Source organism: Mirounga leonina, unplaced genomic scaffold, assembly GCF_011800145.1.
Source record: "Mirounga leonina isolate KUSES-001 unplaced genomic scaffold, KU_Mleo_1.0 Mir_150, whole genome shotgun sequence".
NCBI classification, from domain to species: domain Eukaryota; kingdom Metazoa; phylum Chordata; class Mammalia; order Carnivora; family Phocidae; genus Mirounga; species Mirounga leonina.
Genome location: NW_023270374.1, coordinates 4,592,594 through 4,608,689, shown reverse-complemented (window position 1 = coordinate 4,608,689; position 16,096 = coordinate 4,592,594). Strand labels below are relative to the sequence as shown.

At 39.5% G+C, this 16,096-nt stretch overlaps 1 protein-coding gene across 1 annotated transcript in view; it reads left to right on the top strand.

The window, feature by feature from the left end:
* KIZ (kizuna centrosomal protein) overlaps positions 1-16,096 on the top strand; it is a 130,225-nt gene that overhangs the window by 17,069 nt on the left and 97,060 nt on the right. Inside the window, exon 4 of the mRNA XM_035005748.1 lies at positions 3,373-3,465. Within this exon, the coding sequence (XP_034861639.1) occupies positions 3,373-3,465 (93 nt within the window). The remainder of the gene's footprint in view (positions 1-3,372; positions 3,466-16,096) is intronic.

The window sequence follows — 16,096 nt, the reverse complement described above, 5'->3', positions numbered from 1 at the left end:
TCTAAAGATATAATGTCACCATTTAAAGATGTGATTCTTGTTAAAAATTCAGTTCTTAGGTGATATGTGCCTACTGGGGATAAAATTTGAAGAGAACAAATCTTTGAGTTCTCATTCAGTTTCTACTGAGCGTTGTGAAGCCACTGTGGACAGGGCATGGCCTTCAGGCTCCTGGAAGACAGTCTGTAGCTTATCCTATTTTTTAGGATAAGAGTGTCTTGTTAATATGCATTAGTTGCATATAAGTAAGTGTTTTCCATACCTTTTTGTAAAAACTCAGCATTTAAGAGGAAACCTGTATACTGGAAGAAATAGAAGAGAAAACAAAAGATTGTGAACTGTAGCCCTGAGGGTCAAATCAGACAGTTTATGTAACTCTCTGTACCCATCTTTTCAACTCCAACATGAGGAGGCTGGGCCAGTAGATTTTAAATGTTCAGTTCTGTAACTGAGAATGTTTATATAATCCCAAAGACCACTGAAAAAAGGAAGCCTGTTTAAATAAAAGGTAGTGGTGACACTTTCAGGCAAGTGCTAATGTGATGAGGGGAAACTGAAGGAATCTAAGTGGGAATACAGAAGAAAAGAAGGAAAGAATGGAAAATGAGACGTGTCATGAGCATGGAGAGATATCTTAGAGACCTGAAAGACCCGCCAGGACCTCCATCTCCTCTTCCCACCACCTGAAACCATCATCAACAGATTTCATCAGTTGAGCCGAGATGAAATGGTTTACGCATAGTAAGGAAGTGAATAGAAGAGTCCTCCTAAATATAGGTGGGCAGCATCCAGCCCAGTGCTGTGAAGCAAGATGGTAACGGACAGAACAAGTTACCTGATGGATTGATTCTATGCTCTTGGGTTTATTAAAACAGATTTCCCTAGGGGAGTTGGGGGAAGAAAGGACTGTCCTTAGAGAGGCTATGGATTGGAGATGCTACCGGGACATAAGAACTTTGGCTCCCAAAGCAGCAAACCTGACAGTGAGGAATCTAGGCCACAAAAAGGAGGGAACAGGGACCTGAGTCAGCACCAGACAGAAAGGATGCAATATAAGCCCTGATGTATTGTGGAAATATAATGAGACCTGATCAGAGAAGAAATGGGGAATAAAACACGAAAGACTGATGGTTGGGAAACTGGGACGTGTGCTCTGCTGTCTCATCAGACATTGTTAGCTGTGGAAGTTGTGGAAAGGTTCATCTATACAGTTTTCCAAACTTCAAAAACTTTTAAACATAGTACAACCCTTCATTTATATGCAGATAGAATAGGAGGTGGGGGTTGAAAACCCTTGCTCTCCAGTGTTCAGAAGGTGGATTTGATGGATGGTAACCAAGTGTCCTATGTATAAATAAAAGGAAAAGAAAGAGAGCATTTGTAGGTGCAAGTCTGTGGTCCTAGGGGATGTAGAATTATAGTTTGTATCAATTATCCACTTATAGCAACTTTTGATTTCAAATACATTGTTCGATTTTTATAGCAACCTTTTTTTTTATATTTTATTTATTTGACAGAGAGAGACACAGCGAGAGAGGGAACACAAGCAGGGGAAGTGGGAGAGGGAGAAGCAGGCTTCCCGCTGAGCAGGGAGCCCAATGTGGGGCTTGATCATGACCTGAGCTGAAGGCAGACGCTTAACAACTGAGCCACCCAGGCGCCCCTATAGCAACTTTTAATTTCAAATACATTGTTCGGTTTTTATTTGCTCACTAATTTAGAAAAGTACCTACAATACCCAGTAAATTTTTTGGATGCACTGAGAACAGTCTAAATTGGACTAGTGAAGAGACTTTCCTTACTGTTCTTTATAAAGCCCTAATGCAGTTATCAGTTTTTGCTGCAGCAAAATGAATTAAACAAAGCTCACATGTTTCCATGAGAAAGTACTCTGTATTTGGAAGTTGTGGCTCTGAAATGATCCCATAATGAGGAAATCAGATACAATGCCTGTTGCATGTTTATAACTGATCTCAAAGAACCTAAGAGAATATTTGCAGCCACAGGAATGAAGAATTTGTGTTTAACCTCTAATTATTTAATAAAACTCAATGTTTATTTTGTTTATTTCATAATCTACCCCATCCCTTTATAAGGATACTTTCCCTTAGAATCTGTAAAGTATGCCTTTTGAAAACTTTTGGGGTTAAAAAGTAAATATCTCTGAGTCCAAAGGGGTAGATATAGAACAGAGAGATGTAAATTATATTATCTTAATTGCCTTATCTCTTTTCTTGGTTTGTTGTGTGTACTGGCCTTATAAAACTTTTATTTAATTAGGAATCTCTTTAGATCATTACCTTCATCTATCATGTTAATATTCTGAGAGAGAAAAAAATTCCCTGCTTCACTGTTATTAAAAATGGGCAGCATATAATACCCTTTAAGATAATTTGAGGGAAACAAATCAATTTTCATCACTGTTTTTTTGTATGTCAGAACAAAGCTGAGGCCAATTTCATGTTCAGACTGAGAACTAAGGAAACAGTTTTCTGATTTGATTATCTCATAGGTGTATTTCTTTTTTCTCTCCCATAGGTGTATTTCTAATTGCAGTGCATCATGGCCTAATTTAGAAAATGTTCTGATACTTATCTGTGATGGACCACCATTAGTGAATTTCTTAAGGTTTTAGCTACTAACATACTGAATCAAAGCACCTTTTATGCCTTGCTTTTAAGAAAAAGTCATTTTATGATGGAATCACTTTCATCAATTATAGTGCGATAATGAAGCAGACATCTTTATGTAGTTATTAGTGCCAGAGCAAACATCATCCCTATGGTGCTGATCTCTGATGTCTACTATATATCTTTATTCATAGAAAATGGAATTCGTTTCAAGTCAATGATCTAGCAAATAGTATATCATAGTAGCACCATGATACTAATGTAGATATCATACAGATAAGAAGTCAGTAGGATTGATTTCTTTTCCTTTAGGACAAAAGTTTTCAGAGTAGACACTGTCCAATGTGTTGCTTTCATAGTAAAGTAACTGGATTTTCCTGAGTGCTTAATGTTCCAAGGTTTTATTCCCTATGTTGATGAAAGACAGTGAGAATCCATCAAATCTTATTTAAAATAAGCATTTTTCCCCTGAAACAAATAATATATTGTATGTTAATTAAATGTTTTGCGGGGGGGGGGAGTTAAATAAAAATGCATTAAAAAATAGAGCATTTTATAGAACTCAGCTTTTGACATTTTATTTGTGAAATCATCTATTTTCTAAGAGAAGTTGAATTTCTTGGCAACATCAGCTTTTACTTTCTACTTCAGTGTTCTTTTTATGCTCTAAAGCCTGAAAAATATAGACGGGTGCTGGTTGTCATAAGAGCCACCAAAAAATCAAAACCTTGTTTATGTTTAGAACGAATATGAGGCTCAAATGAAGAAGATGCAGCTACTGTCAAAAGAGAGCCTGGGAACAAGAGGCAAACTGGAAGATGAAGACAGAGGAAAGGTAATAAATTAAGATAATAAACCTTCTGTTGACAGAGGATTTCTGGAGTATTCCTCTTTTACAATAGTGTTTTAAATAAAATCATCTCATTGAAAAGATCTTTTTGATTAACCCTTAAGTATTATTTAAAGACTTTTCCTTATAGAGTATTGCTTTAATGTCTAATTCAATTAAATATGCTGAAAGGCCGTCACAGGCAGGTTTAAAAGAGACAGATTCTCAAGAAAACCTTAGAGGCGTTAGCGGGTGAAATTATGTTTGTCTAAATAATGCTTTGTAGCCGCTTTTTTTTTTCTTAGTTCCAGAAATGTTTTAAGTAAAAGGTAAACAAAATACGGCCTTTTGCTTCTCTTCTTTGTATATATAATTTTGTACATTTTAACCTTTTTACAGAGGAAGTGGAAAGAAAAGATTGCATATCTAAGCAACAGACAAAAAGACTGGCAAGGAATACTTAAATAAATTCTGCTATGTATCTGCCATAATGCAGGCTTCTAATCCTGCAGCCTATCTCCATATAAATGATTCTGTTCAAGACCATAGATGTTTTCTTCACTAAAAGCAGTAAAGCTCTTTTAGATGAAATGTCTAAAAACATCTTGTAATAACTTGGAGCATGCTGGCAAGAGTAGTCACTTGTGACTATGTGTGAAACCCCCTCAGCCAGTCGATATTGTAATAAGCAAAAATGGTAGCATCACTCCATTATTCAGAGAAGCCAACAGCGTGCTTGTTCCTTAGGCTGCAGCATTCATTAAGAAAAGCTTACTGGGCTGAAAGCTGGAAACCGATGATAACGGGATATGATTTTCATATTTAATGCTTTCCTTGGAAGAGTATGTGTGCTACAGATTGATAGAAGACCCAACTGCTACTTTACTAAAAGACTTTCAGGTTTGCCCTATAGCTACCGATGGAATCATTCAGCCAAGAAATTAACTTTTTCTCCTTTTACCTGCTTTATATATCTGCTAAGCAGGCTGCCTGGCTGCCAGTAAATGTTATTATGCAGTTAACTGTTTGGTATTTAAGACTCTTATCAGAAAAGAAACAGAGGCCACACTATTTTGTTTTTATAGTAGGAGGAAGGTTTTAGTTTTCCTTTTTTCCATGCATTAGCAGGCATTAATCTGAGTTTATAGGAAGTTTTAGTTTTCCTTCCCAAAGATTAAAAAGTTAAAAAACCTAGAATTTAGAGCATTCTTTAAACTGTAAGATACAAAACACCAAGTCCCAGCAACCTTGACCTATATAAAAAGGCCTTTAATGATAAATGATTTCTGTGCCATTAGATGTACGCTAAACATGGTATGATGTGATAGACTTCTAAACCGTTCAGGCAGTTTTTCTGTTTGACATTGGGTCATGAAATAATTGATGTGTTTTTAATCTATAAACTGTTTTGTTCTTTCTATGCCATTCCTGATAAACACATTCTTAGTATGGCAGTGTCAATGGTACTTAAGTAAAACGGGAGACTTTTTTTTTTTTTCTATTTGCACTACTGATTCTTTACCTTACATACAGTTATGTAGTCTCCTTTTAAGTTATATTTAAAATTAGGACAAGAGGCATACAGCTGACAACCCCTTGAAGATGTTACATATAATAATTAGAAGAGAAGTATTTCCCTTTATATAGAAAGGTGTCATCTCCCTAAAAGCTTTGATTATTGACTATATGTAGGAATCAATTAGGTCACATTTTAAGAAATTTATATCTTGCCTTTTTCAATTTCCTATTGATGTTCCATCAATTGAAAGCTAGATACATTTCAGTAAAATAATGAGTTAGTTAATCCTTCTTATATACTAATTCCAGAACAATTCCTTATCATATGAGTTACATTTTTTTTTTCCCAGTGGAAACCCACACATCTCTTCTTTAGACAGTCAGATGAATTCGTCTCCGTTCCCAGAGTTGTCTGTCTTCAGGGACTGGCCGGAAGTACACACTATAGTGTCACTGATTGAAGTCAATAAGTAGGTTCTGAGCAAGAGATTTGTGTGAGAAGCCACAGTAGGTCCCCCTATGAATTCCACAGTGTTGACCTTCAAGGAGATGTCCTTTCTAAGGCACAGGATAGTATGTGATAAATACCAGTGACATGGGGTAGGCATGTGCTGCATGAAGAAAAAAGGTTTGCTTCCACTGACATGAGTGGCGCAAGGCTTGGTGGAGGAGGTGGTGTTTGAACTAGTGTGCAGGATGGGAAGGATGTCAGTCAATGGGAATATGGTAGACATTCTAAGGTTCGGAGATGTTATGAGTGAAGGAGCAGAAGCAGGAAAGCCCAGTGGTTGGTTGTTCAGCCTGGCTAAAGTCGAATGTTCTTGTAGGGAAGTGGTAGACAATGAGCTTGGAAAGTTACATTATGGAACTGAATACATTTCAGTAAAATGATGAATTAGTTAATCCTCCTTATATACTATTTTGAGAACAATTCCTTATATGAGTTACATTTTCTTTTCCAGTGGAAACCCACACATCTCTTCTTTAGACAGTCAAATGAATTTGTCTCTGTTCTCAGGGTTGTCGGTCTTCAGGGACTGGCAGTTAATTTTTATACGTACCGGGTTAAGGATTGAGATTTCCTCCTGGAATCGTGTGTGCATGTACGTGGGAGTATATATGTGTGTCTGTGTGTGTTGGGGCAGGTGAAAGCAGAACTTGTGGACAGAGCAGTGTCATCACCAGCGTGCAGCTGCAAGAAGATGAGGCTGGTGGTGCTGTGCAGGAGGAACTGGAGGAAGGAGTTGGTAGAACTGAAGAAGTCAGGGTTGGTTCAGACAGGAAGAGTTAGGAGCTGAAATTGGGGTTGCCAATGAAGTGGAAAGCACTAATGAGAGGGAGAGGATTTATCAAATTAGTGATAATTCTGAATTACAGGAAGATATGTCTTTTAAATGGTTGTGTACCTTTCAACTGTAGCAGTAACTTGGATACTCTACTAAGAAAAGTCATGAAGTAGTGGTTGTCCATCTTCTCAAGGTAAAACTCTAGCTCAGTTTCATAAGACATCCAGAGTCTTCATGCATCCAGTGGCTACTCTTCAGGGTCATGTGTTCTCTTAAGAGAATTAGTAATTGGTCTACTCATTCCCCAAGCTCGTTGCCAGTATTAGTTTACTTAGTAAAATTTTGTTTTTTGGTTAACAGCAAAAAGACAAAGTTCAAGCCCCCATTTGAATCCACACAGATTTTACTATAATTTAATAATCCTTTTCCTCTATTATACATTGCATTTTTTTGTTGTTGTTTTGGGGGTAAACTCTAATTCTGTTAGTCTTTAGGCATGGGCATGTTCTAGTTGCTCAGTTTTTCTTAGGAGCAGTGACTAAAGAATATACATAAAAATACATCAAATCGTATGTACCAAGAGAGATGGAGATAGCAATTGTGAACGAGAGTATAAATTTTGGGGTAGGTGTTGTGAAGTTTCTTTGAACTATTATACTGTGAAACATACTCTACTAAAAGTAGAAGTGAACTGGATACTTCACAGCAGGATTATACTGTGCTAGGCCTGGCTGGAGAGCTGTGGAGGACCAGGGAATTTCATCATAGGGCTAAAGTTCAAATTGGGGAGTTCCACTTCACTATTTTAAACCTTCCTGCAAGGGTCACGTGGAGAAATGGTTATGTAGGTTGTTCCTTGCACTTCTGATACTAATAGTAACAATGGGTAATGATCATTGCACACTTATGCTGTGCCAGCTTCTACATGAAGCACTTTATATTCATCAGCTCATTTGATCTTCTCAACAATCCTGGAAGTAGATGCTGTTGTTACCTTCATTCATGGGAGGGCTCAGAGAGGTTAATTAACTTGCCTAAGACTACACAGTGAGGCAGAGCCAAAACTCAAAACCAGACCATCTGGCTTTGGCGTCCATGCTATTAGCTATCTTGCTGCCCTGCCATCTGGGGTGGTGCAGGTGAAATTCTCTTCCAAAGTTGGGAAAAATTCCTGATTCAGTAAAAACAGCCTGGCCACATCATGCAAAATATTTCAGTTACCCATTTAGATGCTGCATTTGTACCTAACCTTGGGAGAGAGTGAAATGGTCTCAATATTCCAGCTATGTCAGGTGAGCCAAGGATAGTGGAGTGCCTGTCTCTGAACTGCTCATGTTTCCAATAAAAGGAGCATCTGCTTGAGTTGACTTGGTAGGGCAGAAGAAATACCCGAAAGCTCTATTGAAGAAGAACTTCCAAGTGAGAAGACAGTTGTGCACCCGGTGCCATGTTGGAGCCGTGTTGGAGCCGCGTCGGGAGAGGTGGTGGAGCTGGGGTTGGGAGCAGTCCCGCTGCGGGGGAGGCACCAGACAGGGAAGACGCCCCCATGTTTCATAATGGGAAGGTTTCCACTCCCAGAAGACAGACTGCAGCTCCCGGGATCTGAGCAGTTTGCATAAGACCAAGGCAGCCACTGTGAGGCCCAGGCTCATCTCCAAGGGGTAAAGCAATTGTGTGTCATGGAGGAGACACACAATTGAAATAAACATCATGGCAATGGGAAAGGAGTCATAAGACTCTCCTGAAGTGTCCATATTTAAAGAGGAAATAACTTAGGTTGGAATTCCTAGGTTGGAATCTCCTGGAAGCAGATCCTGAGATAAGGATTGGAATGTAGGTGGATTATTTGGGAGGTGGTCCCAGGAAGCTCAGATAGAGGAGAGAGAAAGTCACAAGGCCAGTAGTGTGTGACTGAGTAGGTTACCACTCTGAGCAACTGGAGCTCAGTCCCATCGGGGAACCTTGGAAGACTGTGTCACACACACCTCAGTGTCCTCACACCTGGAAGCAGGAAAGAGAGTTTATTCCTTAGCTCCTATCTGTCACTGACTGAATGCTGTGCCTGCTTCCACTCCTGGCTGCTGTACAGCAGTGAGAGGAGCTCCCAGCCCAAGAGCATACTGTGGGCATGTACTGGGATGGTGAGGTTCCTGTGGATATGGGTCTGGCCCTGTCATACCTGCTACTGGAAAGAGCAGTGCGGGGCAGGGGGTAAAGGGGTTGGGTTATCTATATAAGCCCCAATTTCTTAGCCCCACTAAGGAGTGGCCCACAGTTCTTCGTTCACCAGCAGTCTCCTTGAACCACTGCTCAATTAGAAAGAGTGCAAGAATCTCCCTAAAGTGGGGCGCTGAGTGGTTGCCCAGGTTTCTAATACCAGGATGTTGTATGTTGCTTGGGATGGTGACCCACCCTCAGCTCTGCCATCCTCAAAGTTGTAACTTTATTTGACCTAGGGCAATGACAAATCCAAAGGTGTTCAGCTGGACCTCTTTGATCTGAATAGCTTTTTTATTTGTATGTGTTTCTAGTGAGTAATATGGCTCAGATTAACAGCTAACACTTACATTGATCCTAATCTGTTTCAGGTACTGTTCTAAGGATTTAAATTATACATCTATAAATATATGTAAATATACACACACTCGTTAAAACAACTTTACAAAGTAAGATTTGTTTTTATACCCATTTTACAGATTAGGAGATGGAGGCCCAAAGAAATTAAGTAACTTGTCTCCAGATCGCATAAGTGGTTAGTGGCAGAGCCTTAACTAATAAATACATCAGCTTGCTTCTCAGTTACTGGAAGAAAGGTTTCACTTAGGAGAATGGTGGAAAGAAGCCTCTCTGGAAGGGACTTAGCCTCTTTCTCACAGTCACGAATGAAAATAACCATATTTTTAAACTTTCCTTTTGTGGAAACATTTGGCTACCCAGCTATCTTCCTTTGCTCTCTCTGTGGTGGAATTATGTGACAAGTGTGTTACGTGTCAAAGGTTCTTACAAGTGAGAAAATCGCACATATGTGTGTGTGTGTGTGTATAGGTACACATCTTGTAGTGGCGTGATAGAGAAAAGAGAAAAAGTGAAGGAGAAGGGGAAAAGGAAACAAGTCGACTTAGCAAGAGGGAGATAAATTTTGTGGAAAACACTGTTTCTTTTCTCCCTTTGATAGTACAAGGGATTACAGAAGTCTCCACAGGAGAACAAATATTGATTTCTTATTCTTTAGAAGATTTTCCAAACTTCATATACTTATATGTATAAGTATACATATATACTTATTATTAGAAAAAATAGTCTTTTTCATGTAGTCTGAAAAAAAATGAATTAGTGCTAGAACTTTTTTGGAAAGGAACCTGGCAGTAATTATCACAATTAAATATACAGTTGATCCTTGAACAACATGGGTTTGAGCTATATGGGTTCACTTATACACAGATTTTTAAAAATAAATTTATGTGCAATACTATAAATGTACTTTCCTTATAATTTTCTTTTCTCTGGCTTGTGTTATTGTAAGAATACAGTATATATATAACACATGTAACATACAAAAATATGTGTTAATCGACTGTTTATGTTATAGGTAAGGCTTCTGGTCAGCAGGAGGCTATTAGTAATTAAAGTTTTGAGGGAGTCAAAAGTTATATACAGATTTTTGACTGTGCAGGGGTTTGGCTGTACACATATGCTTCGTGCCAGCAATCCAACTTTCGGTAATCTATCCTCAAGAAATAGAAGCTCCGGGGGCACCTGGGTGACTCAGCCGGTTAAGCGTCTGACTAGTGATTTCAGCTCAGGTCATGATCTCATGGGTCGTGGGATTCAGCCCTGAGTCGGCCTCCATGCTCAGCCAAGATTCTGCTTGACATTCTCTCTCCCTCTTCCTCTTCCCCCCCTCCTTGCTTGCACTTGCTCTCTCTCTCAAATAAATTAATTAATTTAAAAAAAGAAATAGGAACTCTAGTTAGTTTAATAATGTTAATACAGTAAAAAAAAAAAAAAGTTTGAGGAAGTGATGAGGATTTTAGGAAGAAAGACCCTGCCTGTGGATGGGATTGCTCTTTTAATTGTAGTGTGTGAGTTGCCTCTGTCCTTACTCACATCTCTCAATATTAGAAACTGGAGCTGGCATTCTGCCTTTCTGATGTAGTTCTGCACATTTCTTTTTGAACAGGAAATTCTAAAGAGACACAGTTATATCCTGAGCCACCCTGTGTGGGAACCACGGAGCATATATAGGGCATATTAAGAAAGGGCTGTTGTCTTGATATTTTCAGATATTTGTTAAGCTTCTCTTCTTGAAAACTATGACTTTGTACTGTTTTATTCAAGGCAATTGCGTAGGCCTGGGGGTAATGGGGGAAAGGATGGTGCTGGGGTGTGTGTTTATTTTTTGAAAATCACCAATTTTCACAATTTAGGAATGCTAAATTTCAGTTGAAGTTTCTGCTTTTCTCCTACTCTTCCCATTTACCGTGTACATAGACTTGATTTTATTTATTACATAGAGGTTCCATTTAGAGTCTATTTTAATAGGTCTGATTTTGTACTGGTTGAATTTAGTAGGAAATTAGTTGTAGACTTCCACTTTATTATTAGAGATTTTTTGTATTTGTTTTTCAAAATAGCTGTGGTTCAGTAACACAGTTTGAGTCTCACCGATTTCATTTTGAGTATCGTAGCACCAAAAGATGGGCATCGGAGTCCTTGTGTGTGGGTCTGAATCCTGTGACCAAGAGCAAATTGTTCAACCTTGCTAACTAAGTCCCATAAGAGCAGGGAAATAGTAATGGTTGTTTTGAGGATGAAAAAGGTAATGAATATAAATCTGCTTGACACCCGGTAAGTGCTTGGCAAATGTTCATTGATCCTGCCACCACTCTCACCACTGTCCCCATCATCTCCATCTTTGGTCTCCACCAGGTAGCCATTCTTTTGTGCTGACTTCTTGCCACTCATCTAAGATGGTGGAGACACCAGCTCTGGGGATGGAGAGGCTACCTCTGAATTAAAGAAATGGGACATAAAGCCACTGGGTGATAACAGCTTGTAATCGACTGATGTAGTGATTTACCCAACAAAATTACTTACAGAACATACCTTTGAAGCCTAAATGTAATGGATCCATTTTAAAATTAAGACAGTTCCAATGACTATTGGATTTAATGGCCAGAGATATCTCTTTGTGGCCTCAGTTATAAAAATTTAATTGTGTCTATAATTTACCACAGTGGCAAAATGAAAGAAGTGTTAAGTGTTGGCATGATGTCTTAGCTCAGGTGACCATAACAAAATACCACAGACTGGGGGCTTAAGTAATAGAAATTTATTTTCTCACAATTCTGGAAGCTGAAAGTCCAGGGTCAGGGGGCCAGCAGAGTTGGTTTCTGGTAGGGCCTCTCTCTCTCTGGGTTGCAGATGACTGCCCCTTCTCTGTGTCCTCACATGGCCTCTTCTTTGTGCATTTGCCTGGAGAGAGGATCTCTGTTATCTCCTCCTCTTATGAGACCACCAGTCCTATCGGATTAGGGCCCCGCCCTTATGAACTCACTTAACCTTAATCACCTTACCTTAAAGGTCCTATCTTCAAATAGTCACACTGGGAATTAGGGCTTCAACATAAGAATCTGGGGAGGAGGAGGACACAATTCAGTTTATAACACATGGTAAAGTAAAATAATTCCTTCAGGATTGTTATATGTAAATTTTTTAAAAAGATTTTATTTATTTATTTGAGAGAGTGAGAGAGAGCACATGAGCAGGGGCAGAGGTTGAGGGAGAAGCAGATTCCGCTGCTGAGCAGGGAGCCTGACGGGGGACTCGATCCCAGAACTCTGGGATCATGACCTGAGCCGAAGGCAGATGCTTAACCAACTGAGCCATCCAGGCACCCCTATATGTAAATTTTTATTAAGGGATCAGTGTGACTGGGATGCCTGTGTGGCTCCTAAAATTTTTAAAGAAACTACAGATAGATAACTATGTCAGGGTAAAAGGAAGAACTGAACTGAAATCGTGGTTTAGAGATTTACCTCAAGCACTGAGCTACAGAAAGTAATAGGAAGGCAGAGAAACATTGATCATTATGTCAGATCCTTAAATACTGATACACGCCCCTTCTTTTGGCAATAACGTCTATCTCTCAAAAACTTTTCAATTCCTAATATTATTCCAGTGTCAACAATAATGTGAAACACGGCATTCTCTCTTCAGCTTCCCTGGCTTAGAAACTGCTTGTGAGACACATAACAATGTCAGAATTTTAAGATTAAAGACCACCCTATTTCCTGTTGCTAAGCAAACAAAATGACAGACTATTTTAAAAAAGAAAAGAGGCACCTGTCTCACTGCCTGATCTCAGCAAACGGGAAAGCTGCCAACCTGCGGAAGCCCAGCTTGTATTTTACTGGAGCCACTATTTTACTTTGCAAATATTGAGCCAGTTCAAATGTAACGTTGCCTAATAGGAAGCAGCAGTTAATTTTTGCAGGTTTCTTGTAATTTTTTTTGTTATAAAAGTTTACGTAATTGCTGGTAGAAATGTAAAATGGTGCAGTAGATAAGTGGTTGCCCGGGGCTGGGGGCTGGTCAGGGAGGATGGGGAGTGATTGCTAAAGGGTACAGGGCTTCTTTTGGGGGTGATGAAGTGTTCTAAAATTGATTGTGGTGTCGGCTCCACACTTGTGACTATACGGAAACCCCCTGAATTGTATACTTTAAAAAGATGAATTTTATGGTATGTGAATTATAGCTCAATAAAATTATTTTTAACATGTCAAGTCAAGTTAAATTTGTTAAATTGGAAAAAGGAACAGTTGAACAGAACAATATTCATTTTCCTGGCATAATCCTATACAAACACATTTTGTTTAATTTCTTTTTCCTATGTTAGATTTATCTTTACGTAGGTATAAGCATACTGAATATATAATTTTGGATTTTTTTCACTTGCCGTATCTAAGCATTTCCCTTGCTACACCATAGTCTTCATTTGCCTCATTTTTGTGACTTCATAATCTTGCCCTATTTTATGCAGTTTACTTCTAACTTTTCATGATTGTAAATAATGCTGCAAATGAACTTGTCACATAGCTTTTTTTTTTTTTTCCTGTTAGGCTTACTTCCTTAAGGTGTTTCCCTGTAAAATTACAGAATCAAAGGCAATAAGGATGTTTAGGACTTTTGATGCTGGATTCTTTCCTGTTTGCTATCAGACGATTTCGCCTGTTTATTTTACTACCAACAATATAGGAGCTTCTATTTTACCTAACCTTCATCAATACTGGGGATTTTTTAATTGTTATTGTTGTTTTATTTATTTTTTATTGAACTATATATAAAGTATATAACAGGTTAATTTATATATTGTAATATGATTGCCATTGTAGTGATAACTAGCACCTCTATCTCATTACATAATTACCATTTCCTTTCAGTGGTTAGGATAATTGAGTTCTAGTCTCTTACCAAGTTTGATGATTATAATATAATATAGTCTATATTCACTATATTGTACATTAGGTCTCTAGGACTTATTTACTACTCATTGCAAGTTTGTACCCTTAAATGATATCCCCAACACCCCACTTCCCAGGGGTTATTTTTTAAGTAAACTTTTTATTCTAGAATAATTTTAGATTTGCAGAAAAGTTGCAGAGACAGTACAGGGGTTATTTTTTAAGTAAACTTTTTATTCTAGAATAATTTTAGATTTGCAGAAAAGTTGCAGAGACAGTACAGTTTCCTTGGATTCCCTCACCCAGTTCACACAGTTCTTAATAACCTACATTACAGTGCCACATTTTTCAAATCTAAAAAACCAACTTAGGTATATTACTATTAACTAAACTCTGGACTTTATTTATATTTTACCAGTTTTTCCATCAATGTCCTTTTTCTATTCTAGGACCCAATCCAGAATTGGGTATAATAATTTTAATTTCTAAGATTTAATATAATGGGTTTAAAATGACATTATGTTGTTGTCAGTTTTTTTTTTTTTTTTAATTTTGGGTTTTTTTTTTAAGAGGTCAAGGTTTTTGTTTTTGGTTTAGATTTATTTATTTGAGAGAGAGAGAGAGCATGAGCAGGGGGAGAGGGAGAGAGAATCTCAAGCAGGCTCTGCACTGACCTGAGCCAAAACCAAAAGTCAGACACTTAACCTACTGAGCCACCCAGGTGCCCCAAGAGGTCAGATTTTTAAGGGAATATTTCTAATTATTCTGCTTGATAGTGGGAGGATTGGGGGTTAACTCCCATCCCAATAAACTTGCTTTATCAGAGTATTATTCCTGTTACTGAAAAACTAGAAACATACTTCTGTGGTCTTCCTGCCAAAAATGCATAACCTGAACATATACATGAGGAAACATCAGTCAAACACACATTGAGAGACAGTCTGCAAAGTAGCCAGTCTGTATTCTTAAAAAATGTCAAGGTCAAGAATGACAAAGAAAGAAAGAAAAAAAAAAAAGAATGACAAAGAAAGACTAAGGAGCTGTTCCAGATTAAAGGAGACTCAAGAGACATGACTCTAGATTGGGTCCTGAACCTGGAAAAAAAGGTAGCTATATAAAGGACATTATTAGGCCAAGTGACAAAATTTGAATGTGGACTGTGAGATAGAAAATAGCATTTTGGGAGAGGGGAAAGATGGCGGAGGAGTAGGGGACCCTATTTCAACTGGTCCCCGGAATTGAGCTGGATAACTACCAGACCACTCTGAGCACCCATGAAACTAGCCTGAGATGTAAGAAGATCTGGATCTCTACAAACAGAATATCGCAGGCAGTTGGTTTTGAGGTAGGAAGCGGAGAGCCGTGATCCTGCGGGCAGATATCGAAGGATAAATGGCGGCGGGAGGGTGCCTGATGTGGGGATCCTACACCGCCCGGAGAGTGACAGCCTCACGTGCTGCGGACAGGGCACAGACTCGCAGACTGGTAGCGTCGGGAAAGAACTTTAGGGCAGCCCCCGGGGTGGAAAACCAGAGCGGCGGGGTCGTGCACAGGCGAACCACAGCCCCCCGCCCCCCCCGACAGAAACCGGAGCGACGGTCACGTGCACGCGAACTGCAGCCTCTGAGATGGAAACCGGGTGCGCTGGGGTTGTGCCGGTGAACTGCAACCCTGGGGGTGGAAACCCCAAGCAGCGGAGTTGCGCGCGTGAGCGAATTGGGAGCGGCTGGCAGTTTTAGAAGCACAAAGGGCAGAGACGTGCCCCGACCTGGAGGCAGGACTGGGAGCGCTGCGGAGGGGCGCACAACCCAGGACGCTGCAGTTTATAGCAGCACGGACAGAAACAGAGACAGTGTGGCCTGCAGAGCTCAATGAAGAACAGACTGAGGTCTCTCTGCTCTGAGGCAGAGGGTTGGAAACGGTCTCTTCTGCTCTGACTCACAGAAGAGATGCAGAAAGCCGCCAGGGAAAGGCGCCAGAGAACAAAAGCCCCAAAGACTGATTCCCACTGAGCCCATCCCCCACCACAGGGGCGCAGGGCAACTCCACCCAAATGGGGTTGCCTGAGTAACAGTGCGGCAGGCCCCTCCCGCAGAACACAGGCTGGGAAAACAAGAGGCCAGCAACCCTAAGGTCCCAAGAAAACAGGTGCAACTTGCTTGGGTTCTGGTCAATAATTTCGACTCTATACATTCCCTCAAACACCCATTAACAGAATGACTAGGAGGAGGAGCCCCCAAAACAGAAAAGACTCAGAGATTATGACATGCTGCAGATTTACAAGTGGATGCAGATATAACCAAGATGTCAGAGATGGAATTCAGGCTAGCAATTGTGAAGACAATGGCTGGAATGGAGAAATCAATTAAT